Source organism: Fundulus heteroclitus, chromosome 4 (genome assembly GCF_011125445.2).
Source record: "Fundulus heteroclitus isolate FHET01 chromosome 4, MU-UCD_Fhet_4.1, whole genome shotgun sequence".
Classification (NCBI taxonomy): Eukaryota; Metazoa; Chordata; class Actinopteri; order Cyprinodontiformes; family Fundulidae; genus Fundulus; species Fundulus heteroclitus.
The window spans coordinates 17,710,417-17,729,328 of NC_046364.1; the positions used below are offsets into that span (position 1 = coordinate 17,710,417).

The 18,912-nt window shown below is 39.9% G+C and overlaps 1 protein-coding gene across 1 annotated transcript in view; it reads left to right on the forward strand.

Annotated features, from left to right (window-relative positions):
• The first annotated feature begins 778 nt into the window (after positions 1–778).
• Positions 779–18,912, forward strand: part of LOC118562835 (integrin alpha-11-like) — a 45,567-nt gene continuing 27,433 nt past the window's right edge. Inside the window, exons 1-2 of the mRNA XM_036135711.1 lie at positions 779–919; positions 12,188–12,302. Of these exons, the coding sequence (XP_035991604.1) occupies positions 871–919; positions 12,188–12,302 (164 nt within the window). The 5' untranslated portion in view covers positions 779–870. The remainder of the gene's footprint in view (positions 920–12,187; positions 12,303–18,912) is intronic.

Genomic DNA, 18,912 nt, shown 5'->3' on the forward strand with positions numbered 1-18,912 from the left:
ATACGTAAAAAAGCAAAATGTCAAGAAAGGTGATTAAATTATTAAGACTTCTCTTTCCAACCGGAGTGAAAATGCCAAACGTGAAGAATTAACTCCATTTGTGTGACATGCTGTGGCTAAGCAGAGAACGGGGGATCCTACAGGTCACCACAGACTGATTTCAGGGGAGCTAATGTACACAAACTACGTCTTATTACATAAATGGGATCATTATAGATTCTGCGCCCAGGAGCGTACGGCTGAGCTGCAGGGATATGAGGTAATGTACAAATGCCACATTTCTGTTCTGCTTTTGACACACTGGTAAGTTTGTGGTTAGGCGCCATGATGATTGTATGTTGGTGTTCAGCTCCAGTCTGAAAGCGGATTGGTTTGTTATGGGAAAAAGAACTGTGGTGCTACTGATCCACTGTATTCTTAGATTTACCACTCTGGTGACCTCGGTAATGTTTAATGTCTTGCACATGCTTGTCTCTTTAATGAACCCTCAAAGTATTTTTTGCCGTACTGTATTGGTAAAGCATTGTTTTGGTTGTTCCTCTGTGTTTACTTTATGGAAATACAGATTCTCTCCCCCCCTAAAAAGCCAAACACAAATATCATTAAAATATACATTTTTCCCCTATTCAGCAAGTTAAACTGAGCTGGACACATGTTTAAAAGACAGAGCACTCCTCCTGCTGTGGAAGACCAGAGTTCCTCCTCCTCCTCCTCCTACAATCCCCACCTCCTTCTCCTCATATAGGCTGGGCTTTGACTTGAGTCAATCAGACAGGGATCTTAACTGTGCTTGCCACTGGGTTTCTGCACACCCTCACAGCAGTCATTACTCAAACACACCGTCACATCCACGCCTGCAGCAGTAAACATATGGAGTACTACTGCTGCCTCCTGCTCTGGATTTTCAGCCAGCATTTAGGTGAGTAAAAGTTGTTTGTATATCTTTTATTATTTTTTGTTGTTGTTGTTGTTTTTGTTTCTGTACTTTTTGCATCTTCAGAAATGTTATGGATCTGCTTTTTTGCTTTGCTCTGACTTTTAGTTGGTGCACTAATTCAACTTGTTTCAAATAACTTTTACGGTGCTGCTGTTGAGGTTTTTAGTATTTTGTTTCCAGGAGCAAACATCAAGTAGGCCGATTATGTATTCTATTTATATTACATATATTTATCTGTCAATGTCTCATGCGTGAATTATTGTATAAGTCACGTCATAACTTGACTCTTTATCAAATGTCAGCACTGGAAAAACAAATACGAATTGACTGGAAGGTATAGTTGCTCAGAAGTAATTTACCTACAGAGGTGCATATATCACACTGCAAAAGTGCACATCCTGCCAAATGAAAGTTGATTATTTTCTACATTAGAGTTTCTTGGTGCTGTAAGACTGTAGGTGCTCAGCCAGATTTCTGCTCAGTTAACAGGGCCATCCCTACAAAACTATCACATCTAGATACAGTTAAAAGAAGAAAGCCATAGACACTTAATATAAAGAACTGAAAAGATTATTTATAGATTCTTTCAAAGACAAACCATTTAAGAAGTCCTATAAACAAATATAGAGATGCCACAAGCAGTAAACGTAATTAAATCCACTACAGCTTTAAACGTATTGTAATTATTTTTGGAGTGCTGCACCAAAGAGCTCTGGATACAGTTCACTGAACTCTGAACTGTAATCAGATAGCCTGAAATCTCTGTATGTTTTCCATGAAAATACTGCGGTGGTAATTTCTCCGTCTGTCAGACGTTTTTCACTCATTTTTTGTCATTTCTAGAAAGAAAGACATTACATTTTACGTCTGTAAGGCTTGAACTTACCCGACAGAAAAATTCAACAAATCTTCAGCCCAGACCCTTTGTGAAATGATTCAAGGCGGTAAAGTCGACGGCAGGAAATCTATTCCAAATATTTGGTTTGATTTTGGAATTTCTTGAACCGGTGCCACAATAAGGGAGACTGTGACCTTGTAAGTTTGAGTTTACGGAGTATGATTTCATGCTGCCTGTGGTGGAGGATGTTTTGGCAAGAGTGTGAGAAGCCAGTCCTACAGATCATGGACTCCTGTGAGTCCCTGACAAAGATCCTGTCTAGATAGCAATGAGAACGGTAATCTCATGAAGGTGAAGAGGACATGTGCTGTGTATTAGATGGAAACAGCAGGGCCAGTTCCCACCTGAAGCTCCTGCTCTCATAATGACTATCGCAGTAGGATGTGTCAGCCTAAATGTTTTTTTCTCATATGAACTTAGAATGTCCTTCTCTTGACGGATATTCGTTTCGACCTCTTTGTGCAGCGATGACCAGGCCATACAGGTTCCAGTAGGAATTGCATGTCTTTGAATGGGGTAAAAAGTGCAAATGTCAGAAATAATAATGTTAATATGCATGTAGCAAATGTACTTTAGCTGTAGGCCTTCCAAAAACGTATTTGCACAAACTGTGTCAGAACCAAATCAGTATACACATATGTATGTCTTGATAGTTATTTCACTGGCAAAAAAAAACAAAAAAAAAAAACAGTCAAAATATTTTGTCAAAATACCTGTTGTCCACCTGACAGCGGCTCATTGGGTCTTTTCCTCTTCTCAGGTAAACAGTAAATCTGAGATATTGCTGTGTGTGAAACAGCATCAGCAGATCAGCAGTTTCTGAAATCTCAGAGCAACCAATCAGGCACCAAACTTACTGACTCATATTCATTATTCATTCAGTATTTGTTACCTGTTTTATTATTCTGCTAGAAATGGACTGCTGGGCAGGAACAGCGACGCCTTATTTTTCTCATCTTCCTCCTAGGGACTGGTCCTCGCAGACAGGCCCGTACTTTCACCAGAAATCTTTGTGAGAGATATCTGAACAGAATATATCCCCATCCACCTACACAGAGACTGATTATCATAAAGATTGACTTAAAGTTATTTGCAATTCCAAGGGTAAAATATATACCACTTAAAAGATCTGCTTGTTATTTGTCAAACGTTTCTGAGCTCAGAGAGCATCATTCTCTCCAAACATTAACTTTTTGTGTGCATTCATGGCCATGCTTTCATTGTTTGTATCATTTTCAAGACTGTTTAAATCACAGACATGTTTTCTATAACTGGACTGCAGAAAATGAACTTAGACATTTGTTATATCTCCCTGTTGGACTGATATTTGCCTTAATTTTAGTTGATCACTTAGTGCAAACAGGCTTTAAGACAGTCTTATTTCTACACCAATGTTCAGATTGAAACCTTCTCTTGTGTCCAGTTGCCAACAGTGTTTTATATAATGAATGAAACATTGAATCAATGAAGAAATGTTAGATTTTATATACATGCTTTAAGAATTTGGCTGACATATTAATATGTAAATTACTTTTAGAGACTGGGTCAGTCTTTTGGTTTGAGCAGAGGAGTTACAAATGTCTTTGGTTTTTTCCACAAGTGATGGTAGGATGGAACAAGAGATCAAATTTGGATTTAGTTTGGCACAATGTGGGCAGTGCTCCAGTCTCTCTTGGAGAGAAACGAGCAAAGGAAAAAGGGAAAGCTCTCAATTTAAAGCTCCATCTATGTTCTGACCATCTCATGTTGTCCAAAAAAACAACATGAGATGGTCAGATCATCACCAAATTAATCACATTGTTTTGTGCTGTCCTCTCCCTCGTGCTTGATAGTGCTATAATAGAATGGTTATATGACTGTAAGTCAGCTCACCATAGGCTGACAGTGGTACAACAATAAAATGCTATAAAAATATATCAAACAGTGATGTAGTCGTTGGTGCTGTTGGCTCGCAGCTAGAAGGTCCTGGGTATAAACCTTGCCTGTTGCCTTCCAGTGTGATGTTTGGCTGTTGTCTTTGCTGATTAATTATTTATTTTTTTCAGGTATTAACTCATCCAAAAACAGAACCGTAAAGTTATTTGGAGATTTTGAATAGGCACATAAATGGTAGTTTGTCTTGTACATTTCACTGTTTCCTTCTGATGGTCTGGTCACCTGTCCAGGGAAGCGCTCGGCTATTGGCAACTGAGGATGAACATCAGTCCATCATAACCCAGAATTAAATAGATTAAAATAGATTAATGGATACATTAGCCATTAGCCCACTAAAGGTTTTGCTAATTAGGATTGCTTTAATATGAGTTTTGAAGAGATATATAGAAGACTGACAGAGTTCCTTGAAGGAGTTCCTTGAAGTTCTATTTTAGATAGAACTAAAAAATAGGTATGAGAATAACTAAAGGTAATATTTTACAGGGAGTATGGTTTGAGGTCACACTGCATCACTTTTTGTTGTTCTCCAGTTTACATTTCCGGGCTGTGCGTGCGCGTACGTTCATGTGAATCAGATCAAAATGTCAGTCAACCAGGACAATGGGTGTGGGGAGAGGTTGGCTGGTGCCCATCCCTAGAAGTCATTGGACAAGAGGGGGGTGTACACCCTGGACAGGTCCCAGTGTGTTACAGAGCTAAGTGTCTCTAATCTGCAGTAGATGGCTTTTCAGGGTAGATTGTCTTCTTTTTTTCCTTCAAATGATTGCTCTTGCGATGTTTTAAGCAACAAAGCAAGGAATTCCAATCTAATAGGTTTAAAAAACTCTTGGTATTTGCTAAATATTATGGCTTGAATTTAAGGGTGAATGTGTAACTTCTGATAACCTCTGTATCATACATTAATACAATGGAATCCAAATAAAAAAAAAGATTACACTGCAAAAAGGGAACTGAAAATAAGTTCCCTTTGGTCATTTCAAGTTTCAAGCTCTCAGCCTCTGACTTAGTCGTGCATTTGTGCTGCAGCTGGTGGTATATCCTATGGTCTGCAGCCACAGAGACCTTAAATCCCCCTCGGGCTTTTTGTTGGCTCTGAAGGTTAACAGCTTGTTAAAGCGTGCCCATTGGCTGTTGCATGATGAGGACATCTGGCTGTCGGTACCCCATGCTTTTCAAAGTATTTACTTTGGCAAGAGGAAGGGTGCCAAAATGTTTCAAAGTACATTGTCCACTGTGAAGTAGAGTACCTTTCCAGAGGAGAAATATTGGAATGGAAACACAAGGGGGATCAATGGAAAATGATCACACTGTATTGCTACTTGGGAATTTCTTTTTTGCCCCAAAATTTATGTTGGTACCAGCTGCACAAAACCATTTCGCTGGACTTTTTGTCTTATAGTCATAACTGACTTTGAACATTGCAATGTTTGTTGCTACAACATTCAGTAACTTGTTATAAAAAACGTCATCCATTGCCGATGATCTGGGGAGACCTCCAAGCCAACTGTTTTTATAATGCATCCACACGGCTGCTCCGTGTCAGTGGGTTTGTGGTGCGACTCCAGCAGCTTGGTGTCAGGCCAACGGCAGCCGCGGACTGTGCGGTTCACACCGGCAGCCCCTGCCTGAGGTTTGTTTATCTGGGCATGGAAACGGGTATACAGGAAACCCGGCAAGATTTCGACCTAGCGTTCAAAACTGCTGATATTACTGACTATATTACACTTCTCTGGCACATTAGCGGCTTTAAATGGGAACTTTTGAACCTTCAATTGCACAGTTGGGATATTTGAACACTTTTCCATTCAGTGCTTTAAATTTGACTTTTGGGTTTTTCCTAATTAAGACCAGCTACTCTTAAGGATGATACAGCCCACTGCCCAATGTCTCCGAATTTATTTTGAAACAGAATGAGAGGTGCTGCTCCTTTTTTTATTTCTCACACACACACACCTGTTTATTCCTAACAATCTATTTTTCATCAACTCTCATATCGTTCTGAGCAATCAGAGACTTAGGCTACGTTCACACTGCAGCCTGAAGTGACCCAATTCCGATTTTTTTGCCCATATGCGACCTGTATCTGATCTTTTTATGACAGTCTGAACGACACAGATCGTTTTTTTTTTTCAAATGCGACCCAGGCCGCATGGATATGTGGTCCTGAATCCGATACGTATCTGATCTTTTCAAATGCGACCTGTGTCTGTACGGCCGGGTCGCATTTATCCGACCTGTACGTCACTGATACTCAACAAACGTCGCTATTCTGCATCCTGCTATGCAGAAGCGGGAAGAAAGACGACACCCATAGCAAACTACAATGAGAAGAGCATTCAGTGGAGAGAAAGCTCCGGTTAGAAAATAAATTAATGACCGTAAAATACGCGCCAGCATTATAATCCATGTTTACTTCCGCAAACACTGAGGACGCTTGCTACGTGTGACGTCATCGTGTCCTTGAGTGCGCATGCGGGACACTTAGGCTGAACGCTTTCAGTTCACACAGGAGATCACATACAAGTCACATATATTTGGAAATGTGAACGGACACGCAAAAAAATCCGATTTCACGAAAAAATCAGAATTGAGGATTAAGACCTGCAGTGTGAACGTAGCCTTAGATGTTTGGAGCTAGTTTGAAAACAAGCTGAACGTGTAAATGTAATGCGTGTACGTGGTGAACCCAGTATTCAACCAAACAGAGAGTAGCGTTTAAGAAGTTTATTTTAAAACAGATGAACGGTGACATGTGAGACAGGAAGGTCGGAGTGGCTGGAGGCCTCAGACTCAGGTTAGACCAGCTGAATGTGGCAGAGACATGCAGATGATCAGGCTACGCAGAACTGACTGATGCAGGCAGAAACAGACTTGACTAGAATCCACCAACATGTTCCCAGCGTGGGCAGAACGAGAAACAGAAATCCCAGGAGAAAGCTTTACCAGGCGATGCACACAAACACTAGTTAAACTAACAAGGACAGGGCAAGAACCGGCCCAAGGGATAAAAGAGGCATACTGACTAGAGGACACTGGGGACCAATACAAGCAGGCGATGAGACAAGACGAGACATTCTGGCGGAGAGTGGTTGGGTGAGGCAGGTAAATATAGGCAGAGTAACAGGTGAGCAGAGTTGAGACTGATCGGCTGCTGCAGCAGGTGGAGCTGATTAGGGTGCTGAGGAGGGGAGCATGGTGTAAGAGAAACCATCCAAAATAGTCCCATTACACAATGGGATATGAGGAAGAATGGGTTTGGTTCAATTTCTATATGGAAAGTTTGAAATGCAAAGATGCGTATTTATAAAAAAAAAAAAAAAAGCTTGCATGACAGGAAAAACTCAAGGTGGCAATCAAGGTGTAATGTGCTTGTAACAAAATGTTAAAAAAAAAAAAAAAAAAAAAAAAAAAAAAACACTGACCAGCAGCCCAGTCACATAACAGCTGAAGTGAAACTGTGGTCAGGATTGGTTTAACATTGCAAAACTAACAAACATTTTTGCATATTAACAAAAAATTTAAGGCCAAAACAAGTTGGCCTTAAAATTGTCAAACTCTTGGAAAAAAACAAAAACAAAGACTAAACTGTGGAAGTACTGTAGCTGTTTAGTTTGCTGCGTGTTTTGACAGATTATTTACCATCCCAAACATTTACTAAGGAATGCAGACAATTTCCCATTTCTGTCTATGAGCCATTTTCCTTCAAGGAATACAGCTGCTCAGGAATCTTGATCTGCATTTAAAATGCCAACAGCTGCACACAGGAAAAAAAAAAAAAACCATCTGATCTGCTGATAAACACAGAGAAGTAGAGCTTTTGCATCATGCTGTACTTTAAAGTTACTTTAAAGTCTTTATGACCCAATGGTAACTTTAAATGACATTGTGATTTGTGAAATGATTTTAATAAGTAGCAATTTTAATTTGTCGCACTACTTGTTCATAAATTCAATTGTTCACACTTTAATGTCCCAGATTATTCTGATTCTATAAAAACACACTTGCCGTGGTCACACTAAAACCTAACTAAAGAATAATGACTGCAGGGAACAGATAAGGACCCCAGGCCGAGTTTTTCAATAATATAGAAATCAGTGACATGCTGGTAAAAATCACAGAAATATCAGATTTTCTTCAAGTGTAAAATCTTACAATAACATAATATAAATGCGTGCAGTGAAACCAAAACATCTGAATTGTTTTGCATCTGCTTAATCCTATCCAGGGCTGCAGAAGTCTGGAGCCCCTTTGAAAAGTTAGTGAAGAAGGCAGGTGATACATACTAGATAGAGTGTCTTGCAAACATATACATACCGCTTGAGGCGTTTTACTTTCAGTCAGTTTGTCACCACAAATTTGAAGCTATTTTGTTTGGGTTTTAGACCGACATAACATATTTACGAAGTGAAGGGAAAATTATACTTCCAAAAATGATCACTAATGTAAAAAGTGTGGTCTGTATTTGTATTCTAAAACCACCTTTACACTGATACCCCTTAATAAAATTCAGTGTAAAGTCCACGTGTTTATTTCAGTCTCCTTTAGATTTGTTAGAGAACATAAGAGAACAAACATCATTATAAAAAGATCAAGGAACACAGCAGACAGGTCAGAGATAAAGTTGTGAAGATGTCAGTCATAAAACATCTCACAGAGCTCTTTTCGGTCCATCTTCCAAAATTAACAAAAGTATAAGATAAAAGTCTAACAAGACATGGCCATCCAATGAGTGTCAATCAGAGGAGCAGCCAGGAGTCCTCTGGAGGAGCTGCTGAGAACGAGAGCTCAGATGGGAGACTAACCTTTATTTATGCAATCCAAAAATAGCATTTTCATGGAAGTGTGGCCAAAAGAACAAAGCCTCAAAGTCTTTTCTGCAGTTTCCCACAAAGCATCTAAGGGAATCAGCAAACATTGGGAGGAAGCTACTCAAACAAGATAAGACCAAAATGTAACTTATTGTCCTACATGCCAAATGCTATGTGTTGCAGTTAGCTTACACTGCACGTCTCCAAGAGCTACTATCTTGCAACTTCTGGATTCATTCGTTCTCCCACACAGCTTGATTAAACAAATTAAACCTCTGCAGAGCTAAATAAAATGCTAATGAGGTAACTCTGCAATTTGATTTCAGGATAAACAATAGACTCATTGCAGGAGCAAGCGGGAGACCAGGCAGAGATGAAAGCTGACTTACTCACTACAGAGGAGACAGGGAGGATGGCTGAGGCTTGTGAGGCGGTGAAACACTTAGAAAGCGTTGTTCAGGGGGGCTGAGGCTAGATCAGAGTCCAGGGAACAGGCTTGGGTCATGCAAGGCAGTCTGAGCTGGACCAACTAATCTAGAGCACTTGTATTGTCTTTGTTCTGAAATGCGGTATACAAATAAATTTGCCTCGACTTGCCTAGAGGCAAGGCAAAGCTCGTAGTTTTGTTACCAATTCTTGTTGTGGTCCAGAAAACAGAAGCCAGATAGATGTCTGACAAGGCAATGCAGGAAAATCCTAGAAATGTGACTGTGGTCAAAAACAGGAATGAAGAAATGCTGGACATCTACTTGCAATAGCTTTCACAAGCTGCCACTATTTGGTTGTCTGCAGCGGTTTTATGCAGGGCAGGAAACAGGTGGGTGAGATGAACTTGACTGCAGAAGTGAAGCTGGTGCGGCGAATACTTCCTGATCACATTGGGCAGAGAGAAGTGGTGAAATGCAGACACCAGGCAGGCCAGAATCGTAACAGGAGGTTTTTACACACTTTAAATTAAATTTAAAAACAATATATCACCTGATAAAGGCCAGGACTTTGATATGTTAAAATCCTAGAAGTGACAGAGGGTGTACTTTGTTTTTACAATCACTGTAAACAAAGTATTTCACCAAGTACTGACACCCTGAATGGGGATTCGCCATCGATTGGACCACATCCTTTTCCCCAATTCAAACTTGGACGAATGTGACGGTATCATTTGGTGACATGTAAACTAAGTTAAAACAAATTTGTGGTGCTTCCCGTCACAGTTGCTAACATCAGGAGCAGATTTGGGAAGACCATGGGCAGAGAGAGGAAGTTAGACTCCGAAGGTGAAAACAAATCCTGATTTGCTGTCACGGCTGGTTAAGGAGACATCGTTGGTTCCCCGGTCTCTCACTTGATCTGCGCTGTTATCGTTTGTAGATTAATCTGTGACATGTGTCTAAACTTTGCTCAGTATTTCTTCACCTCATGGCTTAGATTTGATTGAGTTTCCCCTCGCAGAGGAAAGAATCCTAATGTGATCAGAGTGTGGATGTTTAGCGTGAAGCCAAGAGATTCAATCAACTAACAGTGTGTGGAGTAAAGCCACAGAGATAAAAGCAGTGGGAAGTTTGTGGTGGCTGAAAGCACGAGCCTCCATGTGCTCAGCTCCACCGTGCAGCAGAAACTGTGAGAAAACTATTTTTATTCTCAGCTTAATTTCCTCAAAAATAGACCTCTGGGCCTCATTAAGCACAAGCCTCATTTAATTTGCATTCTACTTGTTTTCTTTAATTGCCTGTTTTGGCTTTGAAATGTTATTTTAAATATTGTTGGCTTCATCTTGTGGAATGCTACTAACAGGAGCTGAAAACTCAGCGAAAAAATCAACACTTGAGGGTATTAGAGATGGATTAATTTAGAAATAGAAGAACAGTGAGAAAGGAATAGGTGTTCTGGCAAAAATGTAAATCTTGAAATTTCATTAAAAAGTTTTTTTTTTACTCTCTTTCTGGAAACGTAAAAAAGCAAATGATGTCATTACCGTTCACAAGCCAAGATTTAGTCTAGATGTGGAACTGTAAAATCGTTTCTTTCCTGTATTGCAATGAAGATCTTTTATCCAATGCTGTCTTTGCATAATATTTAAAAAGGTGATAAAAAATGTAATTCACAGATGTGAAAAAAAGATTCACTTTCATCAAGACCACACCAAATTATGCTTTTACCCACTTAACACATCCTGTTAAATTTTATCATTAACAACTGCTTTGAATGAGAAAAATCTGCATTCAAAGCTATGAAGTTGTACCATATTCAGAACCAGTTCTTAGATGTTTTATTTTGTAACTTATTTTGTTGACATTAGTAAATGTGTTTTCCCTTTCAGCACATTTAGTGCTTTAGTTCAGCATAGTAGATTAACCATCTGCTTTTATCTCATGATGTTATTCAGATGAGGCTGTGTCCCTCTGGGTTATAGCGGGGTGAGTCTGTGTCCTTGATGTGAAGGACCTGGGTTTCAAACACCGGTTGTGTCAGGAAGAGCATCCCGCATAAAAACATCTGCCAAATCTGTGTACAAGTCTGTAGGACCCGCTGTCCAACATGATTTAGGTGTTCCCTTGCGGCCACACACCTGACTTCAAAAATGGGTGCTTATCAGGCTTCTGCAGCATGCTGAGGTGATGCAATCACTTGGGTCAGGTGTACTGGAACAGAGCCAGATCTAAAACATGAAGGACAAGGGGCTCTAAGGATAAGAGTTAAAAATCACCCTTGCTGCTTCATTATGATTTAACTGGGAAGGTAGTGGTCAAATACGGCTAATCATAGCATTTGATTTTTTGATCATCTGCAGATGTACCCACCTCTAACAAAGCAGGAGTTTTGTCTGGACTGTGTTAATAAGTGAGTTTATAATAGATTCAATTGTTGCTCCCCATCAATATGGGAAGGTTATGTTGCAATTTCCAAAATATTTAAAGTTCAGTGTTTTACAGTGACAAAAACAGAATGCTGCTAATGGTCCCAGAAATGCACGTAGCAAGAAATTCACGTCGAGGTTCATGCAATATCCAGAGAGATTGCAATAAAGCAGACCTCAATCTCGACCTCTCAAGGCCTCAGTCTAATATTAATATTAGAATATTAAAGTTCATGTCACCCGGTAAATGAAGCCTGAATAATCTGACTATTGTTTTATGTCCATAACACACAATACCTTGTCTGGATTCAACACAAATAAGGCATATCAGCTAACCAGTAACCCTGTGTTAGGCATGGTGGTGATGCTTTGGGCTTGTTTAGCAGTCACAGTGCCATGGCTGCCTCCTATAATGAACTTATCAGTTTGCAAAAGTATCCTAGGGGTTAAATGGAAAACCACCCATCCACAGGAAAAGCTGGGGGGAAAACGTATGACATAATAGAGCAATGAATCCGCAGGAAGAAATTAATTCATTTCATTTCAGTGAGGCTGAAAAAGAAAGAGAGTCAAGTTGTTGCAATAGTCCAGTCGTAGACCTTCACAGAGCTGTGCAATAAATAATATCTTCAAATCTTGATGAACTGAAGAAGTTCAGCAATAAAGGAGTGTGTTAATGTAGCAAAAGCTTGCTCCACAAACTGCTGAATCATGGTTGTACTTTGCTGACATTGCATTTCTTTCTCTCTTTCAAGGGTTCCATGACTGCTTCAATATTGACACAAAGAAATTCAGAATCATCAAAGGTCCCAAGCAAACCCAGTTTGGATACACCGTTCAGCAACATGTTGCTGCAGGAGGAGATAAATGGTAAGGGACTGAAATTACTTACACGCTCAGCGGAGATAGATTATATTTTACACCAGGATGCTTAAGGTAGTTTTATAACAATAACTGTTTATCAAGCTCTTTGACTTTGGCAAGTCTTGTCTTTAAGATTCAGTCATTGTTTATTTCGTGTATATTCATCAACCGTTCCTTGAAAGGAAAAAACAACAAAACAAAACACAAGCAAAAAAACTTATTTATTAATAAAAGGGTTCATAGACATTGCTATGGGCAGTATAAGTCCAATGATTTTACTCTTTTTGACAACCCCATTTTTGAAAGTCTGACTGCTGTGATAAAATTTATGGGCCTTAGGGATGCGTATTTCTTGCTCTTGTGATGCAATAGCAATTCACCTGTATGGTTTGGTTCCAGCTTTCATCTCTTTCATGCAGATTGATGTCCTAGCTTTTGTAATACTGAATTTACCTTAATGGTAGCTGGCGAGGATTCAGAGATCAAGAACGGTACGACTGTAAAACAGATGCTGACAAGCTGCAGCAAATGAAATACTGTCTGACTTGGCAGGAGGACAGCTGGATGTCTCATTTCTTCTCCTTTCCTGGAAAGATAGTGAGCTACTGTACCTCTCCTGGGGTGCACATAGTTTCCTCCCGTTAACCTGAAATTGCAACACAAACTGTAGCCCTGACCTAAATTCCTCTCATCCATCACATTGCCTCATAACCAATGCTGATTCCTGTTGCACGTTATTATTAGGTCCACTGGCTCCATGTGGTGGCCAAAATTAGATTCTGGCATCCTCCAAATGTCTGTTGGAAAGCATTGTGCTGGATTTTTGTCAAACTGCAGCTTCCATCATATGTAATTTTCTTTCTTTTACCTTTGATTTCAAAGGCTTCTGTGTCCATGTTTGGACCAAACCTCAGATCCAGTTTCATAGAGAGGGTGTCTCTTTGAACTCTGAGCGTTGGACATTGGTTTTCAAGTCTTGGCACAGATCCTTAGATGGATGTCAGTCTGGACTTTGAATGGGTCATTCTAACAAATAAAATGTCTCTAATCTAAACCCTTCCCTTGTATCTCTGGCCATATTTTTATGGCGTTGTGTAGTTTTGCAGTTGTGCCATTCTCCGTTTTTAGATGAGCAGTGCTCAGTCAGATATTCAGAGCTTTAGACAACTTTTTAGACCCAAAGCACTTCTCTTTAACTTTCTCCCTGACCCGTCTGGTTTGTTTCTTGATCTTTGCGATGCTTTTTGTCCACTAATGTTCTCTGACAAACCTCTGAGGCCCTCAAAGCGCAGCTGTATTGTTACTGAGCTTGAATTACACCATGGCGGACCTCTAAAAACTAATAAGGTGACTTCTGAAGGGAATCGGTTGCACTTTCACCATCAGGAACATGTAGGAGTGAAAGGGGCTGAATACAGATGCTTGCAACGTCTTTAGATGTTTTTTTGTGTGGAAAATCTTTGAAAACCATGTTTGATTGCCCATTCACCAGTCATACTCAATTCATATTAAATTCCAACAAAATACATTGATTACTATTGGTTCTAATATGAAAAAAATGACGTTAATAGAAGATGAACACTTTTGCAAGGCACTGTGTACAATAATCACATTTTTTAAGCAGTGAGATGCAAAAGTTGCAAAAAAAGTGAAACATCCTGCAGTGAATAGTTTTAGTTTCAAATGGACAATCCTATGTTCAGCTCTTCCAGCGCAAAGTGCAACATTCCTGACTAACAACTTGAACATAAACTAATAATATTGTACAATGGTATTTTTTTCCTAATTAAGCTACTGTTGCAATAATACTCCTGAGCAAACAATTGAGCAATGCGGCATTTTGTCTCTTTACTTAAAGCAGTGATTTAATTCCAGTGTTTTCATACCTCTGTTCTTGTGGAGTTGTAAAGTCCACATTTAACTTGGTTTCTTATGCTAATATTTATTAATGTCCCTTTTGGCAAGTTTTCTGTTCTGCTTGACCTCTGAGCAACCTGAAATATGAAGCCCGTGTTGGTTTATGCAAGAGAGCGTGTGAAAAGTGAGAGAAAGCCGCATTCATACAAAGAACAGAGAGACTACTGAAGCTGGAAATAAAATATGATCTTCTGTTATTTCTGGTGGATTCTAACCTCAGACCCTGCGACATGGAAAGGTCAGTGCCAGACTCTCATTGAGAGCTTTATGATCTGACAAGCTTTACAGATAATAGATTGTTTTGGGGCATGAAATAGACCTTTCTTTGTTTTAAAAAGTTAGTTGTGACTCGGTGGTAATCTTAACATTTGAATTGGAATTCTAGTGGTAAACTTTTGTTTGAGAGCCGGGGCATTAAAAACGACCCTGTCTCCTTAATTACAAATAATTGAACGTAAAAAAATGCATGAGCTGCCAGTTCAATTTATACAACACTGCCTTTTTTAAGCTGTAAAACGCAACTTTTTATAGTGAGCGAACCATGTGTACTAGAAGTGAAAGAGGTCTGATGAGGCTGAAGTATGTGGAATGAAGGACACCAGAGACTGATGTAAATGTCTGAGAATGAAGTGGAAACATTAATCCCTGGAAGAACAGTTCTGTACAGGATGTGCAAACAGCACATATGCTGGTGGAAATTGATGGTTGACTCCTGCTATTCCCTGTACAAGCACCTCTACTAGTTGCACATACAGTGACCAGGAGGTGTCGATACGTCTGCAGACTTCAGTGTCTGTCTCATTTTAAGTGTTTTTCCACTTCTTAGCTAACCGACTGAGATCTACAGTATCGAGTATCCTGTTTGGGTTACACTTTAGCCCGTCTGTTTCTCAACCTGGCGACTCTGTCATGCTGTAGGTTTTATAACGACGGTTTGCTCTATGGACCAACAGCTGCAGACACACTCACACCAGACAGTGTTTGTTTGCTCGTCTGTGAGCATATACAGCACAGCGTGGGACGGTTCTCAGCTGGAGGAAGAAACCTTTCAGAGAAGACTTTGAATGGTTTGAGAAAAGAAAACCTGGAAGGTGTTGGACAATGCCAGCTGTATCATTTGGCTAGCATGGTAATTATTTGTAAAAATAACTAAAGTAAGCTCATCTTTTATTGCAGTTGTGAAATTGTAACGGTTACTGCTGGTGAACCCGATATGCAGCCGGACACAGAGTTACGTTTTTAAAAGGTTTATTGTGAGGATGGGTAGTGACAGACTTGACAGATGAGTTATCGTAGATGATGTAGGCAGGCAGGGATGAGCTGGAGACCAGAGGATGCAGGTAGTGAACAGACCAGAACAGGCGATGTGGACCGGGGAACCACCAGAACGGGTAGAGCAAGCGGCTGGGACTCACGGAGAAACAGGCAGAACTGCAGCATGCAGACACAGGCAACTCTCTTCAGTGAAGCGAACAGAAGAGTCCAGCTGGCTGAGCACACAGGAACTGGTAGAGACGAACCACGTCGCACTGCACGAGATGAGAAGAGATGTTCTGGCAGGGATGAGTTGGCTGACGCAGGTATAAGTAGGCAGGTGCACAGGTGAGCTGAGTTTGACCAATTAGTGGCAACAGGTGGAGCTGATCTAGAGTAGGGTGATGGCTGGAGGGAGATTAAGCTGATTGGATGATGACTGGTGGCTGAGAGGTCACAGGCTGATAGGAAAAGTCCAGAAAAGTACAAAGAAAAGCAAACAACAATACTAAATCATGACAAAAATCTCACATAAATTTATTTTTTGAAAACTCCATCACTTACTTTTTTTTTCAGGGGTGGAGATTCAATATCAAGAAATAATACTTTTTATCATTATCAATTCTTAATAATAAATGAATTTGAAATAAAAGTAAGTAAAGCATTTTGTAATCTATAATTTATTTAAATTGATCAGGGTGTCAAGGATCTAAATTTGTTTCTTGGGTATAAACATGTTGTAGCCCATTTCTCTTATCCGCTGGTTACAAAGCTGGATAATAACCCATGTTTATGTTGCTACCATGCACAATGAGCAGGATGTAATGGAGGTAAAAGTGCAGTTGTTCTAGAACTGCAATAAAAAGCGGCATCTTATAATAAAACCTCTCTATAATAGCCAATAGACACTATCTACATGCTACTGAGTTGCTTAGAAGTGATGCAAAAACATGTTTCTTATCATTACCAACATAAACATGGAAGTCGCTGAACACTTCCTGGTTTTTAAGTTGAAGTGTTTTGTTTGGTCAAATAAGACGAAGATAAAGCTTTTAGCTAACAAATATTCCAGGTAGGTTTGGCATAAGTCGATACAAAACTATATCTACTGCCCAATATTAAGAATTGCGAAGGATGACGGTACTGCAGTCCTGTTTCTCTTTCAAATGAGTCTTTTGGCCTCTGCCAAAAAGCTGAAAATGTGTTGTCTTTTGTGAGTCTTATAGCAGGAAAAACGTTAATCCTGAAAAGAATCAAAGCAGAAAGTATCGACAACAGGGGTGCCAACCAGGCACAGAGCCAGTGTCACATTGCAGACGGGGTGGGAATGTGTAGTGTGGGCCCTTATACGTTTTTGGCTATTTCACTTGTTAACAATTCACATTACAGGGTTTCATTTATAAAGATTTTGTACGCACAAAATGGGCACTGAAGCGTGCGTACGTCACTTTCCACACTTTTGGTATCTATAAAAAAAGAAAAAATGGTAAAGCAGATAGTAAAGTGATGAATCACAGCCAAACTGCATCATGATTCCTTTCAAACTACAGTTTGACTCCATATCAGACTTTAATCCTAGATCAACTTCATCATGAGCATTAAAAACTGTAGTTTCATTCATGCTTGCACTGGTGACACATAACTATATAAAACACCTTTCAAATAAATAGACGAATGTCCATTAGCGATCTTAAATGTTAAACAAGAGTCCTACACACGGGAAATCTTGCAAAACCAAAAGATTAAACGTGAATTCAGAGAAAATAAACATAAACGGCGAGGAAGAATAATGCCGATAGTTTGTGGACTGTTTTTAACAGAGAAAACATAACAAAAAGAAATACATTGTTGGTTAAAGGAGTGGAGACGTTAGCAGCACTATGATATGGAGTTGAGCCGCATTTATTTTTTCTCTTGGGCTTTCCCTCACCTCACTTTCTGATTGGCAGCACGTCACATTCAACAGGCCGCCTGCTCATTTGTCCTCAGGAAACACCGGGCCTAGACAATCCAACATGTTGAATACCCCCGATTTGAGGTCGGAGTGGTTCCGACGTTCCATCAAGCAGACCGGATCGCTCTTAACACACCAAGCACACAGCAGAAATATCTCTTAAGATAGTCTGGACCTGACGGAAGGGTGAGATCGGGGGAAAATAGAGGCCAATTATCCTGCTGTATAAACCAGCCTTAAGAGACCGACTTCTTGACTTTTTTCTGGTGTTGAGCAGCATGGGGTCCCTCATAACCCTGGGACCAGCCCCCACCCCAACATCTCACCAGTACAATGAGCGTAGCACACTAATAGGCTTATAAACTTGGCTAATGCTCAAAATATTGAGTTTTGAACAAATCTGAATATTAAGAACTCCTTCAAAAGACTTGCAAAAGAGTCTAATTATCAAGAGTTTAATTAAAATTATATTCACTAGTTGTTTCAGTAACTAGAGTAGCAGCTGCTCGAGTTGCAGTTGTAGTATAATCTTCCTACATTTGGTTCCAGGTTTGCTGCAAACGTCTCCGTTGTCACCTGTGGTGCCTTTAAAACATTCTAACCGCGCTTTTGCTGAGCTTTGAGATGAATCACAATTATTAATACTATTGGCAGAGAACATCTGTACCAAGCTGTTTTACGGCCAACCTTTACACAACTGTTTGTATACTAAAACCACCCAACCGCGTATTTAGATAGGAGCAAATTCCCAGCTGGAAACGGACTCTGTAAAATAAAAAGTTTATTTTGACTTGAACCCAAAGAAAGGCAGGCATGCTGCTGCATTCAAAAAGGTCCTCAGTGGCCAAGTTAGGAAAGTAGATATGGAAATTAATTAATTGATTCATTAATTAATTGATATAGAAAAATGTATTACACATGGCAATAACTTGCATTGTTTAGCTGAGTACCATTCGTCTGAAACTGAATATGATAATTTGGGTGATGGAGCTATGAAGCTGAGGGAACTAGAGTCAACAATGAGCTATTACTCACATATCTACATTATATTATTTTAGCATTGTCAAATACTCTCTCTCTCTCTCTCTCTCTCTCTCTCTCTATCTATCTCTCTCTCTCTCTCTCTCTCTCTCTCTGATGGGAAACATGAGCCTGCATATTTAAGCCTTGCACCACAGAAGCCTCCCACTCACTATTCCACTGTTTATTTAAAGATGTCATTGAAGGTCTGCTCAGCTGAGACCTGACCTCTGCTCATTAGCCGGACATCACTGGGAACCACAGGGAGTCTGTGTGAATTGTGTCGACTCGACTTGTTTGCAGGGCTACAAAAGATCTTTCTTGCCGCCTCCCGAACAAGCTGTTAAAACAGTAAAGCTCTGCTTTCATCATGTAACTGTGATGTCATCAGGTCTAAATGATTCTGGCCATATTCACTATTTAAACTGGATATAAAAATGAGACGACATATGGGTGTACCAACTGGATATT